The sequence below is a fragment of the Aethina tumida genome, chromosome 3 (genome assembly GCF_024364675.1).
Source record: "Aethina tumida isolate Nest 87 chromosome 3, icAetTumi1.1, whole genome shotgun sequence".
NCBI lineage: Eukaryota > Metazoa > Arthropoda > Insecta > Coleoptera > Nitidulidae > Aethina > Aethina tumida.
The window spans coordinates 16929662-16947534 of NC_065437.1; the positions used below are offsets into that span (position 1 = coordinate 16929662).

Sequence of the window (17873 nt, forward strand, 5' to 3'; positions counted from 1 at the left end):
TTTTAAATACACGAACATAATTTTGTTAATAATGTTCAAGTTTGGTTACGGCTTAGTTTATGTGATTTAATGTCCGTGGAAGGAACACGTCTAAAAAATACCTAAGTCGACTTAAATACTCTTCACGCGTGAAACAAACTTGTTACTTCGCTGTATCAAAAGTAGATTTGCCACGGTTGATTCAACATAATCCTTACTATATGCATGAATATCTTGCTTACACGAGACCTAATAACGAATCAAAAATCTATTCTATACTTCATTCAAACTAGGTACGGAGTAACATAAACGAATTTAGTTGTCACTCTTAATTATTCATTTAAAATTACGATAAATAATAGCAAATATAAGGTTCCTTTTATACCAATTTATGGAGATCAAAAGAATATTTTTTTATATTTGCCCAAGAGTACGTATACTGTGTAAATAGTGCATGGCTCTTATTTATTTAACTCTGTACCTTGTGTGAATACTATAGTTACATATTATACTTTTAATATAAAAATACTCCTGCTATACAGTAAAATTTAAGGAGATTAAGTGGGAGAATAAATGGTGAACTTCAGATACATAAAATGTAGATGTAGTACATATATATTTAAAAACATATCGTCAATTACTGATTCTTTTGTTGCAGTAAACATGCCAGGCGGCACCCGAATTTTGATCCATCCGTGTTGAGACAACGCAGGGCCCCAAATCGGGCGTTCTCGATCAATTCCAGCGATGGAACACCATCGGACGTCCTGTCGGATTCCATGCCCAGTCCATAGAAACAAGCTTAGTATCGTTGTTGGCCTCCCACTCCCCTTAACCCCTAGATAAATGAAAAGACGCAACACTCACGCATTTATTTATTTGTCGATGTCATAATCAAAAGGCGACGTTTCGGATTAATTTAATAGTTACCTGAATCAAAACGGTTTTGTTCCAAAAACAGAAAGTTATAATCCGAAAATGGTTTCTACACTTCCGGTTTCCAAACTCAAAGCCATAATGTTTTATGTGAAATATACAAACACTGTTGAATCATTTACATGCGAATGGACCTCTCTTTAGCTGCTAATTTATTAAACGCGTTTACAGTTAATGAAAAATTCATTCGCAACGTTGGCAGCTTTAAAAACTGCACTGTAAATAAATGAATGATTGACGAGAGTGGCGGAGTAAATTGGTTTTTTACCTGTTAAATTGAATTTTATTTGTATTTATGCGAATATCTGTGTAGAATGATGGGTGATAGTTTTTTTTTTTTTGTAATCTAGATCGAGTGCGCTGGACACCGTTTTATTTGGGAGTTAAAGACGTCGACAATAGTTGGTGAAATTGGCTGTGCTATTTACTCGGATATCGTTCAGTACTGGTGGACGAATATTGTCGTTTTTTTTTTCGTTTAATTTTAACTGTTTCACTTCAAAATCGTGTTCACAAAGGCTTTAAAATTATATTAAATACCATTAATTGAATTTACATGATTTTATTCATTTTATTGTCGTCGTATTATAGCAATAAATGTGTGAATTTTTCTTAACTTACATATCAACTTTTTCATTTAATCAGTAACATTAGTCTGAATTTCCCACAAAAACGTAGTCCAAACCACATTAGCATATCTTTTAACTACTAGTTTAGATAATATTAATGCCAAAATATTCTACTAGTTCGTTTAAACGAAATGTTTATAAATTCGAGGTCAACTTTGTGATTAAATAATTGCATATTGTAAATTTGGATTTTATAAACGAATCGATTTATTCACGGCCAATATTTTGGGTCAATAAGCTCAATGTCCAATATTTACCATTTTCATTATAAAATGTCAAACGTTATTAAAAATTATTTATTTTTATTAAGTCCCAATTGGGGCTTATATTTAAAGTGTATATAATCATAGAATAAGATTTATTTTTTATTACAAATACATGTATTTAATGGTACCTAAATATATCCACGAATATATTGTATTGATTTAAATGTAAATAATAAAACTAAAATAATTTATAGATATCCAAGAATAGTAAAATCTGTCAATTTATCACGTTTTGGATAACTATTACATATGTTGTTGATTTTTACTCCCCCTTTTGATTCTTACTGCAATTTATAAAGTTTGTTTTGTTAAGTTTTAATCTATAGTTCAGCACAAGTCCGACAATAAAAACAAAAACAACCATAATTTGTTATTAAATTAATTTCGAGTACAAAGTACAGTTCCTAGCTGAATAATTCCCGGAAAACTTTGTGCTGAACTATATGCAATCTTATTTTTATGTTGGCGGTACCTGTTTCTACATCCGACATGATCAAATAAAAATTGTGTCGGGTGTGTCTGCTTGTTATTTTATTATTTGAACCTTATTAAACATTTATTAACTCATTATTTTTGTTGTCGTTATTTGTTTACCTCGCACCTGCACATCATATCGACAATCGTGTGTTTTTGTTCAGCTACAGAAGCTCAGTTTGAGAACGAAATCAATCAAAATTTTATACGATTGCGGATTATAATTAGTGTTTGTCCTCAAACTTTGTCCTGGGACTTTACATTCCAAACAATCTGTTTTGAATTGGCATTGAAGTCCCTATGAACCATATCTGTTCTTCCATATGAGTTGGTTGGTAGTTACTTTAAATAATAGATTTAGTAAAATAAATCAAATTATAAAAAAGAGAATATTATTATATTATAAAATTTTTTAGAAGTTGTATTGTGAAAAATATTGTATATATTAAATGAAAATATTTATTGTATAAGATGTAATCGTAGTGCGTCACTTATAAATGGTGTCACCGAGATTATTTTCAAGTCAGTTGGATCAATTTAAAACACTGTGTCCGAGAAAATTACAAATTTTTTAAAGGCAACGAAACTGATACTATTTATAACAATGCATAATATTGAAGTAAAACAAAATAGACTGAATGTACAAGGTGTTTATTTTTCTGACATGGATTCATATTGAAAATGACTTGCAACTGACTTGTATTTAAGAACTATATTGTTTTCTTAACACACGTTTAAAGGAATATAAATAAAATGTGTTACCTTTACACATAAAATATAAACAAAATATTTCAGTTGCTATTTAAAAAGAAAAACAAAGAAAAGAATAGAGTTCGAACAAAAATCACCAGTATCAACTTGCATAATGCACAGCAAACGAGATTGACAATACGTATGTACTTATTCCGAACAGAGCTGTGCAGCTGACAGGCCATGAAGTGAACGGCGTGCGTAAAATTAGCCGACAGCCATGCAACAATGTGACACTCATCAATTATTAATTGTTCTTTATGTGGAGTAACTGTTCCCTCAACGACTGCAATTATCCCCATAGTACGCTTCACACCTACATTTATATCCACTCTTCTAATACACGATCGTGATTGTCGCTTTTGTTCTCGCTGTTTGGATATCCAAATCAAAAAAAAAATGTTAATGCGTTAGAAATAATTTGAAGCAGATTAATTATATTTGCTGGATTAAATTCGCTGGTCAGAATTTGGATTAGGTTACCTGTTTGTTGTTGGAATTTGTGCCAATATCGGATTTGTGTCAGTTTAATGTTTATATCTGACCGCAGCAGCGCATTGTTTCAGGGTTTAACGGGGATTGTGTGTAATTTTCATGTTGGTTTGACTTTTTGACTAACAATAAATGTTGATTTTTCATTTGAAACGATTAATTGTTTCACAAATGTGCCTTACTGTCAAAATATTTGTAATTTAATTTTACTATTAAAATGACAATGTTGAAAAATCAATTAAAACAATTAAATTTTAAATTGTATTATTTATTTTATTTCTCTTATAACAATATTTCATTATTTTATATAAAAATTACATAACGAGATTTCATGAATTAAATAAACTACTTTAGAATAAAACAACAGCATCTAACATTTTTTTTCTTATAACACCAATAAAACGAACATGCAGTTCCAATGCAAAATAGATAATCACGATCGTAAATGTTAATCATTTCATACCACACACGGTATTCCGACCATAACGCTGTGGTCCGCTTGTTACACACTCTCAAACACAAACACACACAGATGCCGAATTTTATATTAGTTCATTGTATACGACCTCCACATCACTGTTTAAACCCCATTACCCTTTTCTGCAGGCTATCTGATAAATTGCCAAAGCGTGGTATTTAATTTGACGTTAATGAATTCGTCGCAGAATTAATTCTGGCTGGATAAATAATGTATGTGCATTTACTTAGTAAAGCGGTGTTACCTAAATTTACATCCTTTTCACTGTTCGGTTTTGGACGTATCCGAATTTCGTTTTAATTAATATTTAAATTAAAAATGTGTGTTTAGGATGTGTTCAACAAACATAATCGGTGTATAGCCTGCAGAAACGCTCCTTGTGAAACACCAAATATAGTTATCCTTCGTCGTCAAAATAAAATTCAAAAACGTTAATTTGTTATGTTTTCAGCTCGAAGAATTAACTGTATTTGGTTTTTAAACGATAAATGTACTATTTAATTGCACTCTCTTGACCAATTTAGATGCACACGAAGGAATTAGGATATTTTTGTATTTATACGCTTTGTCATGTGTACCTTAACAAATAACTATCACGTTTTGTATGATATAGTATCTACTGTTTCCCCATATTGTATATATTGTACATATTATACGAGAATTACAAATATTTATCAATGTTTATGTTAATAAATATAAAATAACAAACTGTGGGTACATAAAAATAAGTATTTAAAAATGACCTTTATTTCAATCCCGTATAAATTTATTCCAAAACCACAACCAGGTAAGTAAATATTAACAATTTTGTGCCAAACATAAATTTTAATAATTTTATACAAGATATAAATTTGATGAGGAGCCGTGTATACTAGTTGGTTTAATAGTAAATTATTGATAAAGCTGTGAATGAATATGATTTTAAACAATAATTTATTACTTCAGTCGGTTTACCAAAATGTAAATTATTATTCCGGCCGCCCAGCTTTAAATGATAAAATTATGATTTGCCATTATGAGATCTCTACATACATAGCTAAACTTTTTGTTAGAATTTTTAATAAGTACGTTCATCGAACTCATATACACTAATAAATAATTGTTTATTATAAATTGCATGTATAAAAATCTGATAAACGGGAGAATTTTATTTCGAGGCAGGCCCTTATTTAATTAATAATGGAAGTACTAATCAAATAAAAGTTGATGGCATCATAAAACTAGGGAAAGTGAGTTTTCCTTTGTTCTTAAGAGATTAAAATTACTTTTAATAATTCATGAGGGGCAGAATTAAGTGTCTGGAGAATTGAAGTTGATGGTTATGTTATATTGTTAATTTGTTTTATATATAAACCACCAATTTACACATTAGTTTTTGAATATTTTTTTTTTTAATGTAAATGTTTTTATTAAATCCTTATCTGTCCTTTAGTTCTTCATTATCGTACACCTCTGATATGGGTTTAGTGAATACCGAACTTCTTTTGAAAGGATTAGTGGGGCTGGTTATTTTTGATAGTCCAGCAGGAGGAGATCCATGGTATGCATTATAAGCATAGTAAGTCATAGGCTGAGACTTATACAACGGATATTTTTCATGTAGCTGAAACAAAAACATTTTGGATTATTCACGGTAATTTAAATCCTCTAAATTGAGGTTGAATGGAACCAATAACAGTAAACATTTCAGAAACTTTCTCTTTCAGTTTTGAGCGTTTATGTATTAATTTCCAACAAAGGGGCGCAAAATCCATTTCGTAGCTCTTTTAACTTGGAATTAATTTACTATTCAATTTATCGATATCAATTAAGATCCCCGTCGAAGATTAGTAAAATCTCTGGAGAAATTACAGGGCCTACGTAATTTTGTCCCTGAACGCATTCAGACATTCATTTCTAAAAAGGTCTATCGAAGTTATTCAATGTTTTTTAATGGAAAAAAGTAATTAATTTTTTTTAATAAAATAGTATTACTGTATGATAAAATAAGTTGTACCTTTGTTGATGGGTGCAAATTGAATGGCAGTTACAGGTTTCCAATTTTTATTGATAATTGCACCGGTAACACTCAATTACGTCGCACCACCACGAAAATTCCTGACGCCGGCAATAAATCGTCTTACAGCACGAAAGTAATTAGTTTGCGTTTTCTCCAACACTCACAAAGTATTAATTACGTTAATAACTTTATGAAACTTTAAAACCTGGAACCGCATCTTTATCCGAGACTTTATGGCTACGGCGAACACATTGTTTTGAAGCAATAACAATGTATTAAGCCCTAATGAAATTACTTCAGACTATAATGGATCCATTTCATTGATGTAAATGTTAACAGTAATTGTTTTTCCGCTGTTATGAACTGTCGTTCGCTTCAGGGCAGCGAATTCCTTTTCGACTCCATCACGAATTTAAACTCCCGGAAATGCATGAAGTTTTAAGAACAATTCCCGAAGGATAAATGATATGCTTTGATGCCTTCCTAGTTAATAATACATGATGTTAACAGTAGAGCGGAGTTTACATTATTTTAATCAAGAATTTTACCTTTTGTTACATGACATTGGCATTCTGGAAAATATTGACCAAAGCTTGAAATAAAACTTAATAACGAGTTTCTTTTAAATTAGAAGATAAAAAATTTATGTGATTTTCTTACATAATTTACTTCGAAATCGAGTCGTATTAAATCAATATGCTCATTACATTCGAAGTTTTACCACTACATTTCTTGGCAAATTGAATACTACTGGATTACAAATTTTAATGATGTTGATGATATTGGAATCAAAGGTAAGATAATGACATTAAAATTTAATAAAGTAAATTTTGTATTGTATTAAAAAATAAATATACATAATACCAAAAATTATTTTAAAGCTAATTAACAATACAATAAACCTAAATTAAACAATAAACATTTTCAGGCACCACACATTTCGCATCCCTCAGGATTTTTCAATGAACAAACCAATGAAGCCGTATTTCTTTCTTCCTCTTCTTTTTTGGCTCTTGTTAATTCGTCTTCCTCCTCTTCTTCCTTTGGTTGATTGTTACTTTTTACTGGAGATGTATATCCATTTGTACCATTGACAGTACCGTTTTCTTTGGTGTTTTGCACAAGTAGTTTGCTTTTGTCGACAGTGAACTGAATCGGTTTGGCTGCGGGTTTAGTTCTCAGATAGTACATGCCTGTTTTCAGTCCTTTGCGCCAACCATAGAAGTGCATCGAAGATAGGACTCCATAGGTGGGTGAGGCGATGTGGATGTTCAAAGACTGACTTTGATCGATGAAGGCACCACGATCCGCCGCCATGTTCAAGACTACTTTCTGTGAAATCTCCCAAACAGTTTTGTAAATTGCCTTAATATTATCGGGTATTCCAGGAATGTTTTGGATTGATCCACAGTTTGCGATGATCTGGTTCTTCATAACATCGTTCCACAACCCCAATTCAGTCAGATCTTTGAGTAAATGTTGATTCACTACTTGGAATTCTCCAGACAAAACTCTTCTGGTGTAAATATTGGATGTGTAAGGTTCAACGGACTCATTATTGCCTAAAATTTGAGCGGTACTGGCTGTGGGCATCGGTGCCAACAACAACGAATTTCGCACACCATGTTTTGCGATTTTAGCCTTCAAGGCGGCCCAGTCCCACAGATCTGTTGGTGTGACGTTCCACATATCGTATTGTAAAATACCTTTACTTACAGGGCTGCCTTCGTACGTGCTGTATGTGCCCTTCTTTTCTGCTAATTCACAGCTGGCTTCCAAAGCGGCATAATAAATTGTTTCGAAAATCTGGATGTTCAACAGTCTCGCTTCTTCGCTGTCAAAAGGCATACGCATTAAAATGAAGGCATCAGCTAAACCTTGTACGCCAATACCAATTGGCCTGTGACGCATGTTTGAGTTCTTTGCTTCGGGAATAGGATAATAATTTACATCTATAATGGTGTCTAAATTTCTGGCTACAACTTTAGCAATTTCTTTCAATCGTTCGAAATCATACGTTTTGCGATCAGGTTTAACAAACATGTTCACGGCAATGGACGCCAAATTACAAACAGCAACTTCATCAGGAGACGTATATTCAATGATCTCCGTGCACAAGTTACTACTTCTGATCGTGCCTAAGTTTTGTTGGTTGCTTTTTCTGTTACAGGCGTCTTTGTACAACATGTAAGGTGTGCCAGTTTCGACCTGTGACGCAATAATGGCACGCCACAGTTTTTGCGCTGGCACTTGTTCGACGAATTTACCTTCTTCTTCGTATTTCATGTACAATTCCTCGAACTTCTCGCCCCAGCAATCGGCAAGACCGGGGGACTGATGCGGGCACATCAAGGACCAAGTGCCGTTGGTTTCAACGCGTTTCATAAACAAATCCGGGATCCACAAGGCATAGAACAAGTCTCTAGCGCGGTACTCTTCTTTACCCGTGTTCTTTTTCAGATCCAAAAACTGAAAGATATCTGCGTGCCATGGTTCCAAATAGATGGCAAAAGCTCCAGGTCTTTTGTTGCCTCCTTGGTCGACGTATCTGGCGGTGTTGTTGAAAACTCTAAGCATGGGCACCAATCCGTTGGATACACCATTTGTGCCAGCAATATAGGTGCCTTTAGCTCTAATGTTATGAACGTTAACGCCAATACCGCCTGCAGATTTCGAAATGTATGCGCATTGTGCGAGACAATTGAAGATGCCTTCGATGCTGTCGCTGGGCATCATCAATAGGAAACAGGACGAAAGCTGCGGTCTCGGAGTAGCAGCCGAGAACAGGGTCGGGCTGGCGTGCGTGAAATATTTCTCCGACAGCAAATTATACGTCTCGACCACAGACTCGATATCTTCGCCGTGAATGCCGACGGCGGCGCGCATCAGCATGTGCTGTGGCCTCTCCACAATTTTACCGTTGACTTTGAGCAGATACGATCGCTCTAAAGTTTTAAAGCCGAAATAGTTATAGGAAAAGTCGCGGTCGTAGATGATTACAGAGTTCAGTCTGTCCGCGTTGTCCATAATGATTTTATAGTGCGTGTCCGAGATCATAGGTGTTCTCTTTCCTGTTTTTTCGTTCACCATGTTGTATAATAATTCGATTACATCTGCAAGGAAAAAATGGGCTTTATATGTTTTTGGAATAACCAACCATATATTTTAATAAAATATATAATTAAATGATAGTTGTTACATCTCGTTAAATATTTGATAGAAAATAATAGAATACATATAGTAAAAATTTCATCCATCGCAAATATAAATTCTGATACTTTTAATAGCAAATTAAATAAAATTAATAAAACAATCAGATATAAAAAAAATATTGACAACAGTACGTTTTATTCTCAAGCAATCATCCAGATCTGACCTTTCTTGAGTTTACTGGTTAGACGTCAATCACTCAATAGATCAAACTATATAATAACGTGGTAGGCTGAAGTTGATAAAATAAAAAGGTAACATAATTTCAAAATGTTATATAAAAATTTAAAAAGTTTCATTCTCAACAACTTAATAACAAAGAAATGTCAAACTGGACACTCAGTATATTGTGTTTATTTAAGGCAACTGTAATTTATTTGTTAATTTTATAATAATTCAATTTTAATGACTAATTGCTCCAAAAATTAAGAGTTTTATATATGCCATAAAAATAACAATTTATATCATTTGACAAGTTTACACATTTTTTCTAATGAATTTATTCCTTCTATTCAAGAAAAGCACAATAAAATATCAATAATGTAAAAAGACATGATAAACCTTACAATTAAACATGATATCAATTTAATTAATTTGAATTTTTAAAAGTTACATGATAAAATATATATATTTAGCAACCTAAACATTGGAAATAGAACTGTCAGATAAGAAATATTTCTTACAAAAGGTATTATTTCTAATATTTCTATACAGAAGTAGCTCAGGTAGCTATTCTATTCAGGTATTCTCTGAATACATGAATAGACTTTTATACAAAAAGCTAAAAATTATATTTGAAATCTGTTGACCTGCACAAAAATTCCAAATAGAATGAGCCAGCCATAGGAATAACTGAATATCAAAAATCTATTATAAAAAATTCAAGCAATTTGTTATTCAAATAAGAATTAACAAATTTAATAAATGGTATCACAATATGAACTGAAAATTACTGATATCATGCCAGGATAGTTGTTGATAGTAACATTCATATAGTTTATAAATACTACAGAAACATCAAACTTACCACTAAACTGTTTCTTTGTTTCCTTATGTAAGTTGGACACAGCTATTCGGGCAGCCAATGTTGCATAGTCTGGATGATCTGTAGTCATCATAGCTGATGTTTCGGCTGCCAATGTATCAAGTTCCACTGTGGTAACACCTGGATAAAGGCCATTGATCACCTTCAAGGTAATCTGGAGCTGCAGAATATAATGCTCGGTTAAACATTGAGAGGTTATAATTAGTAATGGAAACTTACTGGATCCACGAAATCCATGTTTAATCCGTAACATAGTTTCTGGATTCTGGACGTGATTTTGTCCAGATGCACCGCTTCTTGCCTGCCGTCTATAAAAAAATCTGTTAAAAACGCAAATAACCTAAAAACGTAAATACATACCCCGTTTTATGACGTACATCTTGCTCAACGGTTTGTTAACCATCTTGACTTTTATTGTAAACACAACGCACACAAAATAAAAGCAAAATTAACCGCTGTAACGTTCAATGGAGGCCAAACTAAAATACATCTGTTTGCCGGGTATTTTTCCCGCTGTTTTGGGACCTCGCGCCGCAATTGGTCGGTCAGTGCGTGGGGGCGATCTGTGGACGCGGTTATTTCAAACTGGTGTGTCCGTTTAAGGTCTGTCTTGAATACGGGGGACACTCAAAAAATTGTAATATAAACTTTGATTTTCCCATAATCATTTCCCTCTTATAATTGATGAACGTATACCAAAGGAGTCTTTTAAACAATATTAATTTTGTTGCTTACAATTAAAAATAATTACTTTTTGGAAATTAATAAAATAATTAAGAATGAACCAAATTAATATACTTTTTTAATTTTGTTTTTTACGTGTTTATATATTTTCGATGTGCATACAGTGAAGGAAAAAAGTATGGAATATTTCTAAAAATTGGATTTTTATCTCTTGAGATTTTTTATATCTGTTGTACTGGTGTTAAACAAATTCCCCTTTGTGTTTACCGTCTGGCATATTAGGTAATACTAATATGGAATGTTATTTTATTTGCGGTCAGTTGTATTTAAATTCTTAACATTTTGGGTTTCAAAGCAGTAATGCCTAAATATGTATACTTTTCACCTCAATTTAGAAAAAAAGTATTTGAAGAAGTGGCCGAACGAAATGTGACGTGGCAAAAACATTAAGTATTACTCAGAGTGGTGTTTTGAAGGTTTTGTGTAAATTCCGCACTCATGTTGGTGTTGAAAATCAATGCAAGCCAGAACGTCCACGAAAAACCACTCACAAAATAGGCAAAATTATAAAAAGGCATTCTCTCATAAATAATCGCAAAACATGAAGACAAATCACGGAGGCAATTTAAATATGTATGTTAATAGCAGAACCATGAGAAATCACCTTATTGATACGGGACTACATGGCTGAGTTGTAGTTAAAAAAGTACGGGTATCAAAGAAAAACGTCCCGTGTGGCATTTGCACAGTTCTATTTGTCATGAAATCAGAGAAAATGTTCTTTGTAGTGACTGAAGTAAATTTAATTTGTTTGAGTCTGATGGTAGATCATTTATGAGACGGCCAGTAAGGGAAACGGTACCATTTTAAATACTAAATTCGTAAGGTTTAACATGGTGGCGAAAGCATGGTTTGGGGATGCTTTTTTCGATCCAAAATTGGATCTTTGACTTAAGTGGATGGTAAAATAAGTCGTTTTCAATACAGGGACATTCTGTAAAAGGGGTGTCACTTCTTCAGTTCTTGTTTGCTTTTTCAGTAGTGGCAACAAAGTCCTGTTGACATATTGCATAGATTGGTACATTTTATTCCTAAAAGATCCAACGACAGTAGCCAAAGGTTACACTACAAAATACTGAAATATTTAATAAAATATTCCATACTATTTTCCATATCAAATTGATGTTTTATTTTAAAAAAAGTAAAATCTAATAATTGTGATTAATGTACCCATCTTACAATAAGTTAGATTTGATCAGATTTGCAACAGATTAGGGAAAAATTATTTGTAAGAAATAAATATTCCATATTTTTCTTAATCAGTCTATCGAAATGCTATTAATTTTATACATATATTCATGGTAATAGACTCATAATTATTTAAGTTTTTTGAATTTTTTGCATATTTAAATATGGTTAAACAATAACAAAAGTTATTAACACATTTAAAAAATTAAAACAATCCTATGAGTACATGTAAAATATAGTGGGATCCTCCACTATACTAAAACATGTGTTGGTACACCTCACTTATGTAATAAGCCAAATAATATACATAATACGTTTTCATAAATCAATTATGGCAACATACAAAAAATAATCATTTGAGGTATTCTCAAACAATGAGTATATAAACAATAGGATCCCCTCTCGCCCCACCACTTCTTCAAAGAACGTCATTTCGTCCTCGAAATCAGACCATTCAAATAATTAATCTCGCCTAACCATTACCTGGTCGGGAATTTAGTGCGAACAATGCCGCATACAAATTACAACAAACATAATTGCTAGATCATCGAGTCCTGATTAAAGGACGACCATCGGCACCTCCGACCTCGAACCTCCGGTGCCATTCCGACATGATGAGATCTGTCCTAAGCACACCGTTTGTGTCGGAGGTCAACCCGCTGATTGCTCCCCGATCCGCCCGGTGTTTTACAAAACCCCACGCTGCCGTCGCCTTTCCCCCGGTCCACAGATAAGGTCTCATTGTGTTTATAATTTAATTAACTCCTTTCATGTTTGTCGTTTTTGGGTCCGCGGCGATATCGATTGCGTTTTCGTTTCTGCCTTTTCCGCAACGCAATTAGATAACACCGTGTGCACAATTAAATTACGGCGAAAATATTTCCCAGGAAGTGGAACGTCGTTGCCGACCCCCCCGCTTTCAAATTAAACCCTGAGAAACGTTTTCGTTACGGCGTCGAGTGTTTTAAAGAGTTTCGCTGCGTTTTCATTTGATTTTCCCCTGAATTTTCGTACTGTGCCATTTTGACGGTGCAAATAAACTACCCTAACTGAATAACTCCTTCAACTAGCCTTTTATTGTGAAATAATTACAGTAACATCAACAAACAATAACAAAATAATATTTAACCACTAAAATGAATGTAATGGCATATCGTATAAACCCAGTTTATTTTGGAATAACAAAACCAAAAGCGGCGGCTGTACGAGAATAGTGCATTAATAAAGGCAACAAAGTAAATGCACAGCCGGCAGAATAATTAATCCCTGTTTCCGATATACTTTTCGTTCGGATGTGTCACAATGCATTTAATTCAGAACGTAATTGCGAATATCCATTATCTAACTAAATTCGATGATGAGCAATGTAAACCGCACGCACACAAATTACCAGGGAACATAATTGATAGATCATCGGCATGATTAGGCTGGAATAAAGGGTCGCTGGTGCAAAATGGAATACACAATATTATCGCTGATTTGGTTAATGACATTGGAGACGACAGAGAGTTTCCGTTTCATCATATATAATTACCTCAACATCTTTTTTATAGAACTCGTCGTCGACTTCAAAACCTGGTTTAAAAAATTGATCGTCGTAAGTGCTGCAGTATTCTTCGATTGGCGGTGGAGGATCACTTTCAGCCATGACTTCTTCAATTGCCTCGTTTCTGAATTGTTCAAACAGTCGATTTCGTTTAGGTCCTGAAACAAGGACAACGATATTTAATAACTTTCCACAATGGGAACAAATTCTTCGTTATCCACACACATACTCGAGATAACTCTGATCGATTTCCTGTAATTTTCGACGACATTCTCTAAACTTGTTAGTTTTGCCAACAAATTCCAGAAAGCTGACTTCTGATATTGTGCACGCTATTCTCAGACATTAGTTTTACTCGTGGCCAAGCAGGCCAAACTTTGGAAATTGCATGCAATACTAAACACTCATGTATTAGAACGCGAACTTCTCGTACCACACAATCCTGCACCAAATTATTTCGGATTTATTATGTATAACTCCTTCAGAATTAATTAAGTTCTACAATTCCTATAAATAAATTAATATAATATAGATTTTTGATGTGTCGCAGAAGAAGATTCTGTACTAAAAGTAGGTTGGAAGAAAACTTTGGAGAACTTGGCTATCAAAACTTTAAGAATATTAGGTAGAAAGTGAAATAATTCAATTAAGTTAAACTGCATAAACTTCCTAACAGTTCTAATGCAAAACAGTGTTTTAATTCGGTCAGGATAAAGCACAAATGGTTGATATTCTGTTCATTACAATTAGTGCCACACTCTATCAAATATTCATCTATTCTCGGGACTACAAACGATTTAATGGCCTTAATTCAAGTTACAGTATCACGTTTCGATCCATGACAAAGTGGAAACACTAAATTTTAACTTGTGACTTTAATTATTTAATCCAATCTAAATAAAACAACCGGTAAAACAATGTAAGTAATAAATATCTATGAAAAAAATGTAATGCGAAAAAAGTAAAGGCAAAATCGTTTTTATACGAAGAAATAATTCTTCATAAAAATCTAGCGTAGCACTTAAAGTTTCCGGATGCCGGAAGCAGGTATTAACGTCTCTCTGGATATGTACCTTGTTCGCAGTGACATTATTTGTAAGACGTTAAAGCCGCATTCGACGCTCCCTAATAATGACCCCCCGGGACCAAACACTTGAGAGCTTAATGAAAATTTGTTGCTCTTTAAATCTAAAATTATTAAGTGTTGTTAGTTTGCAACTTTGTTGCGTAGGTAGGCGGAGCACGGGTAACAGAGTGCCATAATTTATGGCGTTTATTTTAGAAAATATCGATCCCTGTTCAATGGGGGAAACTTGTGTATGAGAATATTTACAATAATTTATTGTAACGGCTTTTTTAACACATTACAATAGATTAAATAATTTGTACAAGAATTTATCAGTTTTTTATACTTTTTGTTAAATTCACAAGGGGTAATGTACGTACCGGTTGAAGTTTTAAAATCAGTCATTAGTGACCTCACGTGCGGTGGAATATAGGAGGTTTTCATGGTAGAAACTGGGACAGTATCTTGTACAGAAACATCCTTGAGAACCCATTTCCTGCTGTCGCCTCTGTACTGTTCCGTCCAGCACTTGTCCTCGTACCGTTCCTGCTTTTGTCTCTTGTTGATGTCTATTTTTGGACACAGAAGATTGTCTGGGGGATCCATACTTAGAAATTAATTAAAAAGTGCCAATGTGTAAAGGTCATCGGTAGGAATAAAAACCGTTGCTAACGAAATGTTTGAATGACACATATTGTTTTGTCAATAGTGAAAATCTGCCTACTATGGTTCTGTAAAGAATAAATACAAGGTTTTCATGTTCAAAATCGTTTATAAATATATATTAAAAAAAGATATTTTAATTAGTTTTTAGATTTGATCAACGTTTTGAAATAGATTTGGTCACGAATAGTACACAAATCAAATTATTAATAATATACGATTAATCTATACTTATTAAATAAAATTATTTAAAATGGAATTACCCAAACCAACCCTTAGAACTCCTACATGTGGAACTATTTGCCACCCTTAAACACGATGCGCTCTCTATCAGTACAGTTAGGAAGTTCTTTCAAAAATCGATAGGGATCTTTACTTTACAAAAATTACTTCATAATTTAAAATTATACACCTACCACATCAGGACCGCAATAAAACAAATTAAAATGCGATTTTTAATGTTTATTAAATGAAAAAATGGTGATAATTTGATTTCCGTTTGCACCTCAAAATGTATGTACACATTTCACAATAAAGCAAAAACATCCTTAAATTACTCATATATTAAACTAACAGAGCTACATAAACCAATAAGTTTATGACAAAAGTGCAAGGTTGCCTCTCTTCTGGTAATCCTTCCACGAATTGTGCACATAGTATTCATGGTAGGTTTGTGGGTTGAGGGTGTCTGGATCTTTGGTCTGATAAATGGGTTCACCATACCAGGTGCCCACTTTCCATCCCTCAACGTTTTTCATGAGTTCGCGTTCTTCTTCCCTGTTTCTGCGGAGTTGTTTAAGGTATGCTCTGTCCCTTTCGGCCAACAGCATTGGATATATGGCAAAGCTGGCACTTCTGGCTTCCAGTTCGCGGGCGTGCACAGCTTTGCAGTTCAAGTAGTAAATGTAAGCGGCACCGGCTGTCATGCCCAAATATCCCCCTATAATGGCCCAACCTAAAAAATAAGGACATATTAATGAGACCGTTTAGGTTATGTTACGTAATTTTTTAATTGTTGAATTTTGGTTAACGTAAATGAAAACCTACCGCTGAAGAAGGTTTTGGCAGGAATTCTTTTGTATGGAATGGGCTTGTAGCCCCCTTCAGGGGGCATATCTTGTTTAAAACCTTCCTTGGAAGCCATTTATCTGTCAGAAATGACAACCAAAGACAAGCAATTCGCTAACTACAAAACACAACCAAGTTAAACAGTTGTAGCATGGGTTGCATAACAACGTGACATAAAAATACTATGTTATTAAAATAATTGTCAATTAATACATTTATATTCGTCGTTTTACAGCTCAATATTTATAATTTACTTATAATTATTTTTTACAAGATAATTTAAATATTTTAATCATGTGTTCACGATACTTGAAATCTGGATTGCCTACTGTTACTTATCAGTGAAACATCTAGTTCTGTTTCTACTACAAGTCGCAAGTTTTACTATCCAAGAAAAGTAATTCGTTTATATTATTTTGGTATGTCATCATAACGTAATACTTCTAGTTGTTGTTAAATATTTTTGCCATAACTCTTTTAAATAATATGAAATGTGCTTTTTAATTTAACATTAACACTATATAATATTCTTTTTTCTTGTTTGTAGGATGTTTTGCATCACTCGTCACTAAAAACTACAATGTAAGCCAAAACTATCACATTTTTAATACAGACTAAGGTTTTTCTTGTAGCTCTTCCCACGACTAATTTCACCCATTACCTTCACATTGACTTTAATTTCAGTTGACGATAAGTTATCCATTTTCTTTAAAATTTATCGAAAAATTATTTCATAGCCACTTAGATATTTTCTCAATTGATTTATTTAGTTGTAAATTCTGGTCATCTCTTCTTATTTGTTTGTTTTCCGTCTTGGTATCGATGAATTATATTTTTTTACAGTTTCATTTTGATCAATGATAAAATAATTGCAATAAATAGAAGATCTCATAAAATAATCTGAGTATTAAGTAATTAAAAAATATGTAATTTTTTAAAGCATATAATGCATAGTAGACACAACAATAACAGGAAAAACAATAAAAATTTATTATATTTAATAAATAAGTTGCTATAATTGTTACTACAAATGTATGTTACCATTGTATATATAATTGTTATAAGCTGAACAGAAAATAATTTTATTGTATTTGGACTTATGTCGTTCACGTTGAATTAAAATGTGGCCCCTGTAATTACAGCGGTTGTCCGGCTACCCCCGGCTAAACAGTTGCGACTGCGGTGGAGCAAATAATGCGAATGGCGATTTGTTGAGGTTTTCTGGAATTTGTCTACGGGGTTTCTTGTATTTTAATGGGGTTCAATAACACTAGCGCGTGCATAACAACTGCACACAAAAAACCAAAAAACGACGCACTTCGAGCAACAATTAATTTGAG

General features: G+C 33.2%; 5 protein-coding genes across 6 annotated transcripts in view; 2 read left to right on the plus strand and 3 right to left on the minus strand.

Annotated features, from left to right (window-relative positions):
- LOC109596325 (Krueppel-like factor 9) overlaps positions 1-2380 on the plus strand; it is a 150983-nt gene extending 148603 nt beyond the window's left edge. Inside the window, exon 3 of the mRNA XM_020011847.2 lies at positions 638-2380. Coding sequence (XP_019867406.1) covers positions 638-773 — 136 coding nt within the window. The 3' untranslated portion in view covers positions 774-2380. The remainder of the gene's footprint in view (positions 1-637) is intronic.
- The window catches only part of LOC109596328 (cadherin-99C), a 380168-nt gene that overhangs the window by 288363 nt on the left and 73932 nt on the right, over positions 1-17873 (plus strand). The window lies entirely within an intron of this gene.
- Positions 4736-15504, minus strand: LOC109601363 (uncharacterized). 2 transcript variants are annotated; one of them, XM_020017600.2, is made up of 3 exons: positions 15183-15494; positions 13725-13894; positions 4736-5607 (listed from the first exon to the last, which is right to left on the minus strand). In XM_020017600.2, exons 1-3 carry the CDS (start codon positions 15406-15408, stop codon positions 5422-5424), a joined length of 582 nt encoding a protein of 193 aa, XP_019873159.1. In that variant the 5' UTR covers positions 15409-15494; the 3' UTR covers positions 4736-5421. The 2 variants fall into 2 exon arrangements, with proteins under 2 accessions (XP_019873159.1, XP_049821328.1); XM_049965371.1 differs by lacking the exon at positions 4736-5607 and adding an exon at positions 13252-13617 and having other exon boundaries at positions 15183-15504.
- On the minus strand, positions 6818-10799 carry LOC109596329 (ribonucleoside-diphosphate reductase large subunit). Its single transcript, XM_020011851.2, has 4 exons — positions 10619-10799; positions 10478-10566; positions 10241-10418; positions 6818-9116 (listed from the first exon to the last, which is right to left on the minus strand). Exons 1-4 carry the CDS (start codon positions 10659-10661, stop codon positions 6928-6930), a joined length of 2499 nt encoding a protein of 832 aa, XP_019867410.1. The 5' UTR covers positions 10662-10799; the 3' UTR covers positions 6818-6927.
- Positions 16013-16669, minus strand: LOC109601359 (NADH dehydrogenase [ubiquinone] 1 alpha subcomplex subunit 13). The gene is made up of 2 exons (XM_020017596.2): positions 16513-16669; positions 16013-16420 (listed from the first exon to the last, which is right to left on the minus strand). The coding sequence occupies exons 1-2, from the start codon at positions 16607-16609 to the stop codon at positions 16062-16064; spliced, it is 456 nt and encodes a 151-aa protein (XP_019873155.1). The 5' UTR covers positions 16610-16669; the 3' UTR covers positions 16013-16061.